This window comes from Oncorhynchus clarkii, chromosome 17, assembly GCF_045791955.1.
Source record: "Oncorhynchus clarkii lewisi isolate Uvic-CL-2024 chromosome 17, UVic_Ocla_1.0, whole genome shotgun sequence".
Lineage (NCBI taxonomy): Eukaryota > Metazoa > Chordata > Actinopteri > Salmoniformes > Salmonidae > Oncorhynchus > Oncorhynchus clarkii.
Genome location: NC_092163.1, coordinates 74,418,850 through 74,433,832, shown reverse-complemented (window position 1 = coordinate 74,433,832; position 14,983 = coordinate 74,418,850). Strand labels below are relative to the sequence as shown.

The 14,983-nt window shown below is 45.4% G+C and overlaps 1 protein-coding gene across 2 annotated transcripts in view; it reads right to left on the bottom strand.

Moving 5' to 3' along the window:
• LOC139371412 (mitogen-activated protein kinase 14A-like) overlaps positions 1-14,525 on the bottom strand; it is a 40,891-nt gene extending 26,366 nt beyond the window's left edge. Inside the window, exons 1-3 of one of the 2 annotated variants that reach the window (XM_071111806.1) lie at positions 14,033-14,381; positions 4,721-4,816; positions 2,722-2,851 (exon numbers count right to left, since the gene is read on the bottom strand). In XM_071111806.1, the coding sequence (XP_070967907.1) occupies positions 2,722-2,851; positions 4,721-4,816; positions 14,033-14,151 (345 nt within the window). In that variant the 5' untranslated portion in view covers positions 14,152-14,381. Of the gene's footprint in view, positions 1-2,721; positions 2,852-4,720; positions 4,817-14,032 lie in introns of both variants that reach the window. The other variant, XM_071111808.1, reaches the window with a different exon arrangement.
• Positions 14,526-14,983: the final 458 nt, after the last annotated feature.

Sequence of the window (14,983 nt, the reverse complement as noted above, 5' to 3'; positions counted from 1 at the left end):
GTCTCCACCATCTAGATGGTAGCGGGATGAACAAGCTGTGGCTCGAGAGGCTGAGGTCCTTGATGATCTTCTTGGCCTTCCTGTGACATCGGGTGTGTGCCCCCCGGTGATGTGTTGGGCTGACCGCACCACCCTCTGGAGGTTACAGACGGTGCAATTGCTGTACCAGGTGGCGAAACAGCCCGACAGGATAATCTCAATGGTGGATCTCTAGAAGTTTGTGATGGTCTTAGGGGCCGAGCCAAACCTCTTTAGCCTCCTGAGGTTGTAGAGGAGCTGTTGCATCTTCTTCAGCACACTGTCAGTGTGGAGGCAACATTTCAGGTCCTCAATGATGTGCACACAGAGGAACTTGAAGCTCTTGACCCTCTACACTGCAGCTCCGTAGATGTGGATTGGAGCGTGTTGTCTCCTGTCGTCCACGATCAGCTCCTTTATTTTGTTGACTTTGAGGGAGAGGTTATTTTCCTGGCACCACCTTGCCAGGGCCCTCACCTCCTCCCTGTAGGCTGTCTCATCGTTGTTGGTAATATGGCCTACTAATGTTGTGTTGACAGCAAACTTGATGATTGAGTTGGAGATGTGAAGCAAATGTTTGCTGTGTGTGTGGACGTGTTTAACTATTCTTGTGGGGACCAAAAGTTACGAGCTATGGTTAGTTTTAGAGTTAGGAGCTATGGTTAGTTTTAGAGTGAGGGTTAGGAGCTGGGTTAAGGTTAGGTTTTTGTTTAGGGTTAAGAGTACAGGTTAGGGTAACTAGGTTTTGAATGAGTTTGAATTATGTGTGAGGCTGTTAACACATAGGGAAAGTGATGAATGAACTCTGAACAGGAAAAACATCCAGAATGCAATTAGAGAGAGAGGCCGAGGAGAGAGAAAAAGACATGGGGAGAGTGTGTGACCAGAGCGAGCATGCAGGCAGAGTGTGACCAGAGCTAGCATGCAGGCAGAGTGTGACCAGAGCTAGCATGCAGGCAGAGTGTGACCAGAGCTAGCATGCAGGCAGTGTGTGGGTGACTAGAGAGGGGGGGGGGGGGGGAAAGGAGACATGTGCCAGACCCAGTGTGCCCCCTTCTAGAGAAAGGGACTGCGGTGGGTGGGTTTCATAACAACACGACTCCACACCGCCCACGCAGGGCAGTGACCGCTGCGATTGGTGGACTCCAGCCAAAGCAAACAGTGATTGGCCGACTCAGGCTTTCCAAAAAAGCATAACCAACCGTGTAACCAGGCAACAGTGGGGAAATCAGCTCAAAGAATAACCGGGTCAAGAGCTGCGTCAGGTAGATCAGTCTTTTGTACTGTTACCTCACCCTGCTGCAGAGAGAGTTACCTCACCCTGCTGCAGAGAGCGTTACCTCACCCTGCTGCAGAGAGAGTTACCTCACCCTGCTGCTGAGAGAGTTACCTCAACTCAGAGAGGTTTTTTAAAACTTTTAAAAATGTAAACACACTCTTTCTGTCAGGTGTAGCATACTATTTTGTAGCATACTATCAAACACACACACTCTCTGTGGATCATACTGTATTCTCCTGTTCCCTTCCTGCAGCTGAGTTACTCACAACTCACAGAGAGACAAGTTTGGAAGTTTGGGTAGACCTTCTGCACAATCACCACCAACATTGTCAGATTATTAGTTAAACTCCGACTTCACACTAACACACAGCGGTTGACCCAGTGTGTTACCGTTGTAAACACCCCTGAATCATTCAGTGAAACCACACACCCCCGAAGGAAGAGAATGGTGTTGTTTACTCCTGATCTACAGAAAACTTCCCTTCACACCAGAAGCACGGCTTTAACAGGGCTGAGGGGGCTTTGTCGGTTCTAGTGATTGTGGTTCTATGGATGTGACACGGATCTGTTGACAGCTGAGAGAAGCTACACTGTTAGAAGCTAGAGGATCATGTATTAGTTCTGATAGAAGCTACACTGTTAGAAGCTAGAGGATCATGTAGCAGCTCTGAGAGAAGCTACACTGTTAGAAGCTAGAGGATCATGTAGCAGCTCTGAGAGAAGCTACACTGTTAGAAGCTAGAGGATCATGTAGCAGCTCTGAGAGAAGCTACACTGTTAGAAGCTAGAGGATCATGTATCAGCTCTGAGAGAAGCTACACTGTTAGAAGCTAGAGGATCATGTAGCAGCTCTGAGAGAAGCTACACTGTTAGAAGCTAGAGGATCATGTATCAGCTCTGAGAGAAGCTACACTGTTAGAAGCTAGAGGATCATGTATCAGCTCTGAGAGAAGCTACACTGTTAGAAGCTAGAGGATCATGTATCAGCTCTGAGAGAAGCTACACTGTTAGAAGCTAGAGGATCATGTAACAAACTTGTTACAAAGACGTCTTACACTTGACCCCCTTCACACACAGACACTCAGGTGCACACACACTTCTCCATCTGCTCTTTAGTTTAAGAGACAGCGATCAATAGCCTTTTTATAGAACACAGACATTCAGATACAACTCCTCTCACTCGAGGTCAGGTCAGCTTGCTCAAGAGTGAAGGCATGTCCACTCGTGCAAGCACAAGCACACGACAGATTTCCCACCGAAATCTCGATTGGAGGACTCTTGGAAGGCTCAAAATGGGATTCGTAAAAACCTGGGAACTTTGGAAAAGTTTCAAGAATTTCTTCACCCCATTAATGAATCAGTAAAAGGTCATGGAGGGGTTAACTCATATGTCTGTGTGTGTGTGTGTGTTGGGGTTAACTCACATTCTCGTGTTTCATGTGTTTCAGGAGCCTTAGTTCTCTGTAGGTCCTCTTAGCGTGGATAATTGACTGGAACGGCCTGGACAGCTTCTTCACCGCCATCTTCTGCCCAGACTTCACGTCATACGACGAGCTGCAGTATTGAAGAGCACACACACACGATACCTTACGACATGGTAATGACAACATTCATATCATTCCTGATATCACATGAAATTCCTGTTATCACATTCACGACATGTTGTACATCAATAATTCAACACTAACATTGCTTTTATTCCGTGTGTGTGTATGCTACTTTCAACCAAACTTTTAATTCAACAATGATGTAATATTGTGTGAAGAGGCGCTGTAAACATGGGACCTGGAGAGGTCACGCCCAGAAATATGCTCCTTTTATTCTCTGTCCCCAACGCACTAGACGACCAGTCCGTATAGCCTTTAGCCATACCCTTATCCTACTCTGTTCCTCTGGTGATGTAGAGGTTAACCCAGGCCCTGTAGCCCCCAGTACCACACCTATTCCCCAGGCGCTCTCATTTGTTGACATCTGTAACTGTAAAAGCCTTGGTTTCATGCATGTTAACATTAGCAGCCTACTCCCTAAGTTTGTTTTACTCACTGCTTTAGCACTCTCTGCCAACCCTGATGTCCTAGCAGTGTCTGAATCCTGGCTTAGGAAGGCCACCAACAATTCTAAAATGTCCATCCCCAACTACAACATTTTCCCCCAAGATAGAACTGCCAAAGGGGGTGAAGTTGCAATCTACTGCAGAGATAGCATGACAGAACTATGCAGGCTATCCAGGTCTGTGCCCAAACAGTTCGAACTTCTACTTTTAAAAACCCATCTCTCCAGAAATAAGTCTCTCACTGTTGCTGCTTGTTATAGACCCCCCTCAGCTCCCAGCTGTGCCCTAGACACCATATGTGAATTAATTGCCCCCCATTTATCTTCAGAGTTTGTACTGTTAGGTGACCTAAACTGGGATATGCTTAACACCCCGGCCATCCTACAGTCTAAGCTAGATACCCTCAATCTAACACAAATTATCAAGGAACCTACCAGGTGCAACCCTAAATCCGTAAACACAGTCACCCTCATAGATAGATATAAAAGAGCTTTCCTCACCATCTTACATAAGCATGCCCCATTCAAAAATGTAGAACTAAGAACAGATATAGCTCTTGGCTCACTCCAGACTTGACTGCCCTTGAATGGCACAAAAACATACTGTGCAGCCGTCTTCGTCGACCTGGCCAAGGCTTTCGACTCTGTCAATCACTGCTTTCTTATCGGCAGACTCAATAGCCTTGGTTTCTCAAATGACTGCCTCGCCTGGTTCACCAACTACTTCTCAGACAAAGTTCAGTGTGACCAATCGTAGGGCATGTTGTCCGGACCTCTGGCAGTCTCTATGGGGGTGCCACAGGGTTAACTCAGGCCGACTCTTTTCTCTGTATACATCAATGGTGTCGCTCTTGCTGTTGGTGATTCTCTGATCCACCTCTACGCAGACGACACCATTCTGTATTCTTCTGGCCCTCTTTGGACACTGTGTTAGCAAACCTCCAGACGAGCTTCAATGCCATACAACTCTCCTTCCGCTGCCTCCAACTGCTCTTAAATGCAAGTAAAACTAAATGCATGCTCTTCAACCGATCGCTGCCCGCACCTGCCCGCCAGTCCAGCATCACTACTCTGGACGGTTCTGATTTAGAATATGTGGACAACTACAAATACCTAGGTGTCTGGTTAGACTGTAAACTCTCCTAGCCTCCAACACTCTACTCAGCAAATTGGATGTAGTCTATCACAGTGCCATCCGTTTTGTCACCAAAGCCCCATATACTACCCACCACTGCGACTTGTATGCTCTAGTTGGCTGGCCCTCGCTTCATATTTGTTGCCTAACCCACTGGCTCCAGGTCATCTATAAAAGTCTTTGCTAGGTAAAGCCCCGCCTTATCTCAGCTCACTAGTCACCATAGCAATACCCACCCATAGCACGCGCTCCAGCAGGTATATCTCACTGGTTGTCCCCAAAGCCAACTCCTTGTTTGTCCGCCTTTCCTTCCAGTTCTCTGCTGCCAATGACTGGAACGAATAGCAAAAAATCACCGAAGCTGGAGTCTTATATCATCCTCACTAATATTAAGCACCAGCTGTCAGAGCAACTTACCGATCATTGCACCTGTACATAGCCCATCTGTAAATAGTCCACCCAACTACCTCATCCTCATATTGTTATTTATTTTTTTTGCTCCTTTACACCCTTGTCTCTATTTGAACATTCATCTTCTGCTCATCTATCACTCCACTGTTAATTGCTAAATTGTAATTATTTCACCACTATGGCCTATTTATTGCCTTACCTCCCTAATCTTACCTCATTTGCACACACTGTATATAGATGTTCCTATTGTGTTATTGACTGTACATTTGTTTATCCCATGTGTAACTATGTGTTGTTTGTGTCGCACTGCTTTGATTTATCTTGGCCAGGTCGCAGTTGTAAATGAGAACTTGTTCTGAACTGGCCTACCTGGTTAAATAAACATGGGGCCTGGAGAGGTGCTGTACACATGGGACCTGGAGAGGTGCTGTACACAGTTTCTCAAAACTCCCCTGATTTCTCCCCCTTCTACCACCTACACAGTCTCATCCCCAACCCACCTCCCGACTGATCTTGGAAACAATAATGGGTCTCCCTACTAGGTTGCCATGGCAGCAGGAGCTGGCGTGGTCAGAATTCTGTGAAATGTTTTTTCCAGGAAGTCGTAAGTAGGGCAGTAGTTGTAACATTGAGTGCCTTAAACACCATAAACACACTTCTACCGCACACTAGAGCAAACAAACAAACATTGGCTACAAAACCCAGGCAACAACATTTTAGGGAATCATACTCCGGTAGGCCAGGAGAGAGATATGCTTCTGGCTGGTTGCTGGTCATTGACCCTTTCCTAATTCTGTTCTGCTTATATTCATGGAGGCTCGTTATTGCACTTAGTTTCATCATAGGGTAATGAGATCGTACGTCCAGACCGGCCTGTTAGTTCTGCAGATTGCCTACTGCTTTGTAGATGGATGGTGTCCTGTGTGTGTGTGTGTGTGGGTGTGTCAGACTCTCAGCATTGTTGTCTGTGTCCTGCAGTCTCCTCAGCCATTAGGCAGGCTAAAGAAGGCAGTGCCACTCAGCCAGGGCCTGCATGCAGTGAAACACCAAACGCTCCTCATGTTAGATTATCTGAGATGGCTGATCATGTTGTATGTTTATGTTTCAAAGAACATGTCTGACCGTCTGTAGGGGAGATTCTTGGGGCAACCTTTGCCCTTCCAACTGACAGATGAGATACAACATGGTCTATCAACACATGGTTTTAGTATATGTTAACAGCTAATACAGCTGCTGCACCCTTCTCATAACAACCCCATCAGCTCCTGACCATCCGGTTCCTATAGCAGCTGACTGTTAACAGATTACAGCACCACTGTAACAGGAAATACAGTGATGTCACTATCCATGGGAAGCCAGAGCTGACCATCTGGCAGTCAGTCTCTCTAGAAGCTCCTACTTTACTGGTCTCAATGGAGCCAATCCTAACTTGCACCTAAGTCACATTTTTCACTCACCTAGTCTCCCATTGACAGTGATGCCTTAGGATTTGCCCCTATGTTATGTTACTGTCTGCTAAGAGGTGGATGTGACCGATAGTGACTCCGCTTCTTCATGACATCTGTCCATATGTACAACAGTAACCAGGCTTGGCTGTAACACACACACGGGGCTTGGCTGTAACACACACACGGGGCTTGGCTGTAACGAGGCCTGGCCTACACGGGGCTTGGCTGTAACACACACACGGGGCTTGGCTGTAACACACACACGGGGCTTGGCTGTGCTCCCTGCTACAGTAATTCCTCAGCATGTCCACACCCTGAGACTGAACAGAGAGTACAGAGAGCAGAGGTTGAGTGGGTGTTAAACCTGCCCTGCCCATCTGAGTCTCTCACTCACACACACACACATCTGATTTGTATCAGTGATATATTGGGGCAGTGACAGCTATGGCATATCTCCTGACAAACACTTTCCTATAAATTACCTCTCTATATATACACACCATGTTGCCAAATACAGACACTGTTGTGTTTCCCCTTCAAATACCAAGGAAGCAAGTTCCTACGAAGAAGTCTGACATGTATAGGAGCTGCTTTTTTGTCTGAGAGTAAACTTGCTACCACAACTACACGCCCACGTGGTCATGTTCAAGAAAGCAGGCCTATCATGGGTTGTCTCGTCTCCACTGTTTCGTTTCCATAATGAATGCATGTGTTTGGGAAGCTTGGTTTTGTAGCTGGCTCTGAGGGAACTGTATACCATTAGCTCTCCTCACTGTACCTACAGCCAACTAATGATTCACAACTGTTAAAGAATGATTTTATACATATATACATTTCTATAACCTTTGAACTTTAAAAGCGGTGTCTTAAAGTAAATGTATCAATATACAGAGTGTACAAAACATTAAGAACACCTGCTCTTTCCATGACAGTTTTCACCTGATCAGTCTATGATCCCTTATTGATAATCACCTGTTAAATCCACTTCAATCAGTGTAGATGAAGGGGAGGAGACAGGTTTAAGAAAGATTTTTAAGCCTTGAGACAATTGAGACATGGATTGTGTATGTGTGCCACTTAAAGGCTGAATGGGCAAGACAAAATATTTAAGTGTCTTTGAACAGGGTATGGCAGTAGGTACCAGGCGTACCGGTTTGTGTCAAGAACTGCAATGCTGCTGGGATTTTCACACTCAACAGTTTCCTGTGTGTATCAAGAATGGTCCACCACCCAAAGGACATCCAGACAAATTAACTGTGGGAAGCATTGGAGTCAACATGGGCCAGCATCCCTATGGAACACTTTTGACACCTTGTAGAGTCCATGCCCTGACAAATTGAGGCTGTTCTGAAGACAGAAGTGTGGAGGGGGTGCAACTCAATATTAGGAAGGTGTCATGAATAACTCTGAACTCTTTTAATAAACTTGCATAGCCAACCAACCAATTCCTGGATGGCTTCCTCCTTCTAAGAACAGATCAGGAATAAAGTGAGGTCTGAGATGGGAGTGGTTTTCTCAGGAAGACTTTGAGAGTGACAGATGGGGTAAAATATAGCATGCTTAACATGGTGCTTTTACATTCCTCTAGCAGGCAGAGGTCAAACTGAGGCCTAGGAGGGGGGGGGGTCAGCCTAGCGGCAGGAACAAAGGCATACAGTGGGGCAAAAAAGTATTTAGTCACCACCAATTGTGCAAGTTCTCCCACTTAAAAAGATGAGGCCTGTAATTTTCATCATAGGTACACTAACTATGACAGACAAAATGACAAAAAAAAATCCCGAAAATCACATTGTAGGATTTTTAATGAATTGATTTGCTAATTATGGTGGCAAATAAGTATTTGCTTTTTTGCCCCACTGTACATACATTAACTATGACTGACGAGATGGTTGACTGGCTGAAAGGCTGGCATGCCACGTTGTGTTGTGCAGTCGTGCTGCGCTTATGATAAGATCACTACAATGTGTTAAAGTGATTCCTGGTATGTTAGATCACTCCAGGAGACGTGAGAGCTGATCATCTGAGTAGCAGGACGGCAAAAAAGAAACCCTGGAACACAGCCACAGAGTGACTGACCAACAGTCTGGCAGGGCGACCAACCGACTGGACTGACCAACAGTCTGGCAGGGCGACCAACCGACTGACCAACAGTCTGGCAGGGCGACCGACTGACTGGACTGACCAACAGTCTGGCAGGGCGACCGACTGACTGGACTGACCAACAGTCTGGCAGGGCGACCAACCGACTGACCAACAGTCTGGCAGGGCGAGCGACTGACCAACAGTCTGGCAGGGCGAGCGACTGACCAACAGTCTGGCAGGGCGAGCGACTGACTGGACTGACCAACAGTCTGGCAGGGCGAGCGACTGACCAACAGTCTGGCAGGGCGAGCGACTGACCAACAGTCTGGCAGGGCGAGCGACTGACCAACAGTCTGGCAGGGCGAGCGACTGACCAACAGTCTGGCAGGGCGAGCGACTGACTGGACTGACCAACAGTCTGGCAGGGCGAGCAACTGACTGGGCGAACGACTGATTGACAACTAACTGACTGGAGACAGGACGACAGGAACTGACCCATGGAAGAAGTTTAATGTTACAGTTCCTTGCGAAAGTATTCGGCCCCCTTGAACTTTGCGACCTTTTGCCACATTTCAGGCTTGGAAGACAAATCTCCGTCCCAGTCTCTTGTCTTTTGCAGACTCCATCAGGTTTTCTTCCAGAATGGTCCTGTATTTGGCTCCATCCATCTTCCCATCAATTTTAACCATCTTCCCTGTCCCTGCTGAAGAAAAGCAGGCCCAAACCATGATGCTGCCACCACCATGTTTGACAGGGTGGATGGTGTGTTCAGGGTGATTAGCGGTGTTGCTTTTACGCCAAACATAACGTTTTGCATTGTTGCCAAAAAGTTCAATTTTGGTTTCATCTGACCAGAGCACCTTCTTCCACATGTTTGGTGTGTCTCCCGGGTGGCTTGTGGCAAACTTTAAACTACACTTTTTATGGATATCTTTAAGAAAATACTTTCTTCTTGCCACTCTTCCATAAAGGCCAGATTTGTGCAATATACGACTGATTGTTGTCCTATGGACAGAGTCTCCCACCTCAGCTGTAGATCTCTGCAGTTCATCCAGAGTGATCATGGGCCTCTTGGCTGCATCTCTGATCAGTCTTCTCCTTGTATGAGCTGAAAGTTTAGAGGGACGGCCAGGTCTTGGTAGATTTGCAGTGGTCTGATACTCCTTCCATTTCAATATTATCGCTTGCACAGTGCTCCTTGGGATGTTTAAAGCTTGGGAAATCTTTTTGTATCCAAATCCGGCTTTAAACTTCTTCACAACAGTATCTCGGACCTGTTCCTTGTTCTTCATGATGCTCACTGCGCTTTTAACGGACCTCTGAGACTATCACAGTGCAGGTGCATTTATACGGAGACTTGATTACACACAGGTGGATTGTATTTATCATCATTAGTCATTTAGGTCAACATTGGATCATTCAGAGATCCTCACTGAACTTCTGGAGAGAGAGTTTGCTGGACTGAAAGTAAAGGGGCTGAATAATTTTGCACGCCCAATTTTTAGGTTTTTGATTTGTTAAAAAAGTTTGAAATATCCAATAAATGTCGTTCCACTTCATGATTGTGTCCCACTTGTTGTTGATTCTTCACAAAAAAATACAGATTTATATCTTTATGTTTGAAGCCTGAAATGTGGCAAAAGGTCGCAAAGTTCAAGGGGGCCGAATACTTTCGCAAGGCACTGTACATGCACACATACAGTGAAAAATGCCTTTCTTGCAAACTCAAACCCAACAATGCAATAATCAAATCAAACTTTGTCACAACAGGTATTTGTGAAAGGCTTACTGACAAGCCCTGAACCAACAATGTAGTTCAAGAAAGAGTTTAGTTCATTTGGTAAATATTTTCTTAAGTAAAAAATAACAAAAAGTAACACAATAAAATAAGAATAAGGAGGCTATATACAGGGGGTATGGGTACGGAGTCAATGTGCGGGGGTACTGGTTAGTTGAGGTAATTTGTACATGTAGGAAGGGGTAAAGTGACTATGCATAGATAATAAACAGGGAGTAGCAGCAGTGTAAAAATAAGTGTGTGTGTGTTGGGAGGGGGGGGGGGGGCATTTGATTAATTGTTCAGCAGTCTTCTGGCTTGGGGGTAGAAGCTGTGAGGCACTGCAAGCTGTGCCACTAGAGATTCTGGATTTGAGTCCAGGCTCTGTCGCAGCCGGAAGAGCCATGGGGTGGTGCACAATTGGCCCAGCGCCGTGCGGGTTACTGGAGGGTTAGGCCGGCAGGGAGTCCTTGGCCCATCGGACGCTAGCGACTCCTGTGGTGGGCCGGGCACAGTGCACGCTGACACGGTCGCCAGGTGTACGGTGTTTCCTCTGACACATTGGTGCGGCTGGTTAAGTGAGCATTGTGTTTCGACCTTCGACCTCTCCCGAGTCCATACAGGAGTTGCAGCGATGAGACGAGACTGTAACTACCAATTGGATACCACGAAACTGGGGAGAAAAAGGGGTCAAATGAAAGAAGAAGCTGTTAAGGAGCCTTTTGGTCCTGGACTTGGCACTCTGGTACCGCTTGCCTTGTGGTAGCAGAGCCTTGTGGTAGCAGCAGTATTATAGCTTGGGGGTAGGAGCTGTTAAGGAGCCTTTTGGTCCTAGACTTGGCACTCTGGTACCGCTTGCCTTGTGGTAGCAGAGCCTTGTGGTAGCAGCAGTATTATAGCTTGGGGGTAGAAGCTGTTAAGGAGCCTTTTGGTCCTAGACTTGGCGCTCTGGTACCGCTTGCCGTATTACTAAATATAACAAGGTAGAATAAAACACACAAGATTTAAAAATAAGAAATAAGAAGAACACAAAGTATGTAAGCATACTTTATACAGGGTCAGTTCCAGTAGTGTATTTACAATGTGCAGGGATACTGGTTAATATGTATAGAGGAAAGGTGACTCGGAATCAGGATATGATAAACAGAACACCATGATGATTGTATGCGAGTGGGTGTGGGTGTGTGTGTATAGAGTCAGTATAAATGTTGGTGCATATTATGTGTGTGAGCAAATGATGGAGTGAGTGTTTGTGTGTGTGTAGGGCCGTGTGAGTGTGTAAGGCCGTGTGAGTGTGTATGAGTGAGAGTGTGTGTGAGGTGTGTAGGGCCGTGTGAGGTGTGTAGGGCCGTGTGAGGTGTGTAGGGCCGTGTGAGGTGTGTAGGGCCGTGTGAGTGTGCACAGAGACTAATAAAATACCACTGTCAACTCAGTCTCTGTAGCCATTTGTTAGCTATTTAGTAGCCTTATGGCTTGGGGATAGAAGTTGTTCAGGAGCCTGTTGGTGTCACCGGTACCGCTTGTCGTGCGGAAGCAGAGAGAACAGTCTATGGCTTGGGTGGCTGGAGTCTAACGATTTTCCCCAGGCCTTCCTTTCACACCGCCTGATATAGAGGTCCTGGATGAGGCAGGGAGCTCGTCCCCAGTGACATACTGGGCTGTCCTCACTCCCCTCTGTAGTGCCATGCGATCGAGGGCGGTGTTATTGCCATACCAAGGGGTGATGCAGCCAGTCAAGATGCTCTCAGTGGTGTAGCTGGATAACCTTTTGAGGATTTGAGGGCCCAAGCCAAACCTTTTCAACATCCTGAGGGGGAAGAAGCACGGTCACACCTTCTGTGCGCGTGGATCCTTTTAAGTTCTTAGTGATTTGAACAGCCAAGACAACTGGGAGGAGGTAGAGTTAGTCTATTAATACCTCACTACTCTCCCATTATACTGTTTACTACTGCCTCTCTCACCACTGCATTAAATCAGTATACATCTGCTGTGTCCAGGAGAGCAGAGATGCAGCAGGTCATCAATATGTGGTTATCATACTGAGAGAGGTTAGCTAACCTAACATTAAATTAAGCCTTGCAGCTACCCTTACCACTATCCCTAAACATCTCATATATTTGCTAATCAGTTCAGTTGCTTCTCACTTTCTGATGATAAATCACCCTTAACATAGTCCTTTATAGAATGACCACCCAGTGACAGACGGTCAAAGCATCATTCTCCAACTGAAAGCAAAATGAGACATCTGCAGCTGCTACTGTACAAAACAACCCAGTAGTGACACACACTTATCCTGTCCAGAAGAGAAAATAACTATTCTCAAAGGGCACGAGGATTAAGTAATAATAGTACATAATAATGAGGTCTTCTTGTCAAAGGGACATTGAATAGGATGACTAAACTAAATCAGTGCTGAGGAGTGTAGGCTACCTAAGCTTGAGGCTATGACTCATCCCTGTAGACACAATGGGTAATTATGACATCATTCTAGAATCCCCCCCAAAGTCTGAGCCAAATGTTTCTTAAATTTTGTATTACTATTGGACATCAACGACTAAAAACACCAGGAAATCAGCTCCAAGTCATTTTCATTTAGGAAATCTTTTCAAGTATTCCCACGCATAACAGGGTGACTTGATTGTATACAAATGTAAGCCTCTGCCCGAATACCATGTGACTTACTGTCAGTCACACACACTGCTGGCTTGGAGTGGAGTACTAGAACTAGAACATGCATGGATGTTAAAGGAGGCAAAGGGCTATTGGGCACAGGGGTGATGTAACTAGAAGCTTAAGTTCAGTTTCAGTCACTTTAAGCTTACATACAGGCGCATAGCACAATGAATTAGCCAAGATCAAGAAACAATGTGGGACAAATCTAATAGCCTATGTATAGCTTGTAAAAACCATGCAGAAAATGTTGTTCCATTTAGAACACTAATCATTTTTATGACCCTAGTCATTTAGCAGACGCTCTTATATGGAACAATTTACAGGAGCAATTAGGGTTAAGTGCCATGCTCAAAGAGCACGCACATCGGCAGATTTTTCATCAAGTCGGCTCGGGGATTCGAACAAGCAAAATACTGACGTCACAGTTGAAAACACAATTATTGTTATCCAACATTTTGGAGATAGACGCCAGAACCATATAGGCTACACATTCTGATTCTACAATCTTGACAGATGATGCATTAGCTTTGTTGTTTATGTGCTGCTGGCAACGACATGCGATACGTGCGTGCACTCATTGGCACATTGCGTTCTCACCGATAAGTAGGCTGTGTTAACAATAACAATCTGCACCATTTACCAATTCCTCGAAAACTATTTCGATTGTGCCTTTAATGTTTACTTGAGAGTCAATAGTGAATAGCCTTTCTTCTGGCAGCTAACTTCTCGCAAATGACAATCTGTTTGTTTACAGGATGTTTGTTGTGCGCCATGAAAAACATCCGTCAAACAAAAATGTTTCGATCAGCACAAAAACAAAGATAATCCGAGACAAACCCGAGACAAACCGAAGCACCCCGAAGCGTGCAGTAGGACAACAATCTGGTTTGAGTAACATTAGTCTAATAAATTGTTACACTGGCTGAAACTTTGTAGATTCCCTGCACGATTTGTGATTTGATGCATTTGCATATTGCTACACTGATGCTATCGTTTATTGGTAGATCATCACAGTAGATTGAGCAAGCTTTGAATTTCCCCAGGCCCTATAACTATGGGGTTGGGCGTTAGGTTAAACCTCAGCCAACTCTGATATTTGTTATGCAACAGTCAACTCTATAGTCCTCTGATATATTGTTATAATGCACGGTATTTACCAGACTGATCCATAGGCTCCAGAGCCGACCGGGGACAGGGATTGATACCGCTCCGGGACCTCCCATATCGTTTTGTTCAGCTCCTGTCTGTAGAAAGTGGGTCTCTCCTTGTGAGACATTCCTGCAGAATTCAGAGACTACGAGACAAACACGCCAGTCGTTACTTCGGTTTCCTCCTTCGCGTGGCAGTAGAGCCTCTCTGAAAACTAAAAACTCAATACAACGAGAACTATTGTTGACCCAACCAATACATAAATTGGATCTCGCGCATTCCGGGCAGTGCAACTGTGCAAACGTTATCCCGTGCACTATATATGAGGACGTCTCTTTGAGGACAGCAGACTCCTAAAACAACACGTTCAGTCAGCGCGCTACAGTAGATTTTCCCTCTATGCAGATTCCAATCTGTTTCTTGTGTTGAAGAGGACCTAAACTGAACATAATTCTCGCTCCGTCAAAGACGAAGCGCGCTCCCGTCCCGATTCTCACTTCTCGCGCGATTTGAGTTTAGTAGCTGGGAAATCCCGCTGTGGGGATTCCTAATCTCTTTTTACTGCAGGCTACGTAATATGTTGACATTAATTAAATAGCCCTGTGAAATAGAGTGATTGATATTTGCGCGTTGCCACAATATATATATTAAATCACAAATCTTATGATGACCAAACCCTTCAAAGTGTATGATTCCTTACTATCGTGATGGTCCTCCTAAATTTTGAATTGCCCTGGGACAAGCATTCTGCATTCATTTTTACTTGCAGTAAGAGTAGGTATTAACTGTTCGTTTAATTCGGTAACAAGTACTGATTAGCCTATGTATCCTATACGTTTATATCAAAGACACTCATTACACCCTATTTATTTTGCTATATATACTGAACAAAAATATAAATGCAACCTGTAAAGTGTTGGTCCCATGTTTCACGAGCTGAAATAAAAGATCCCAGAAAT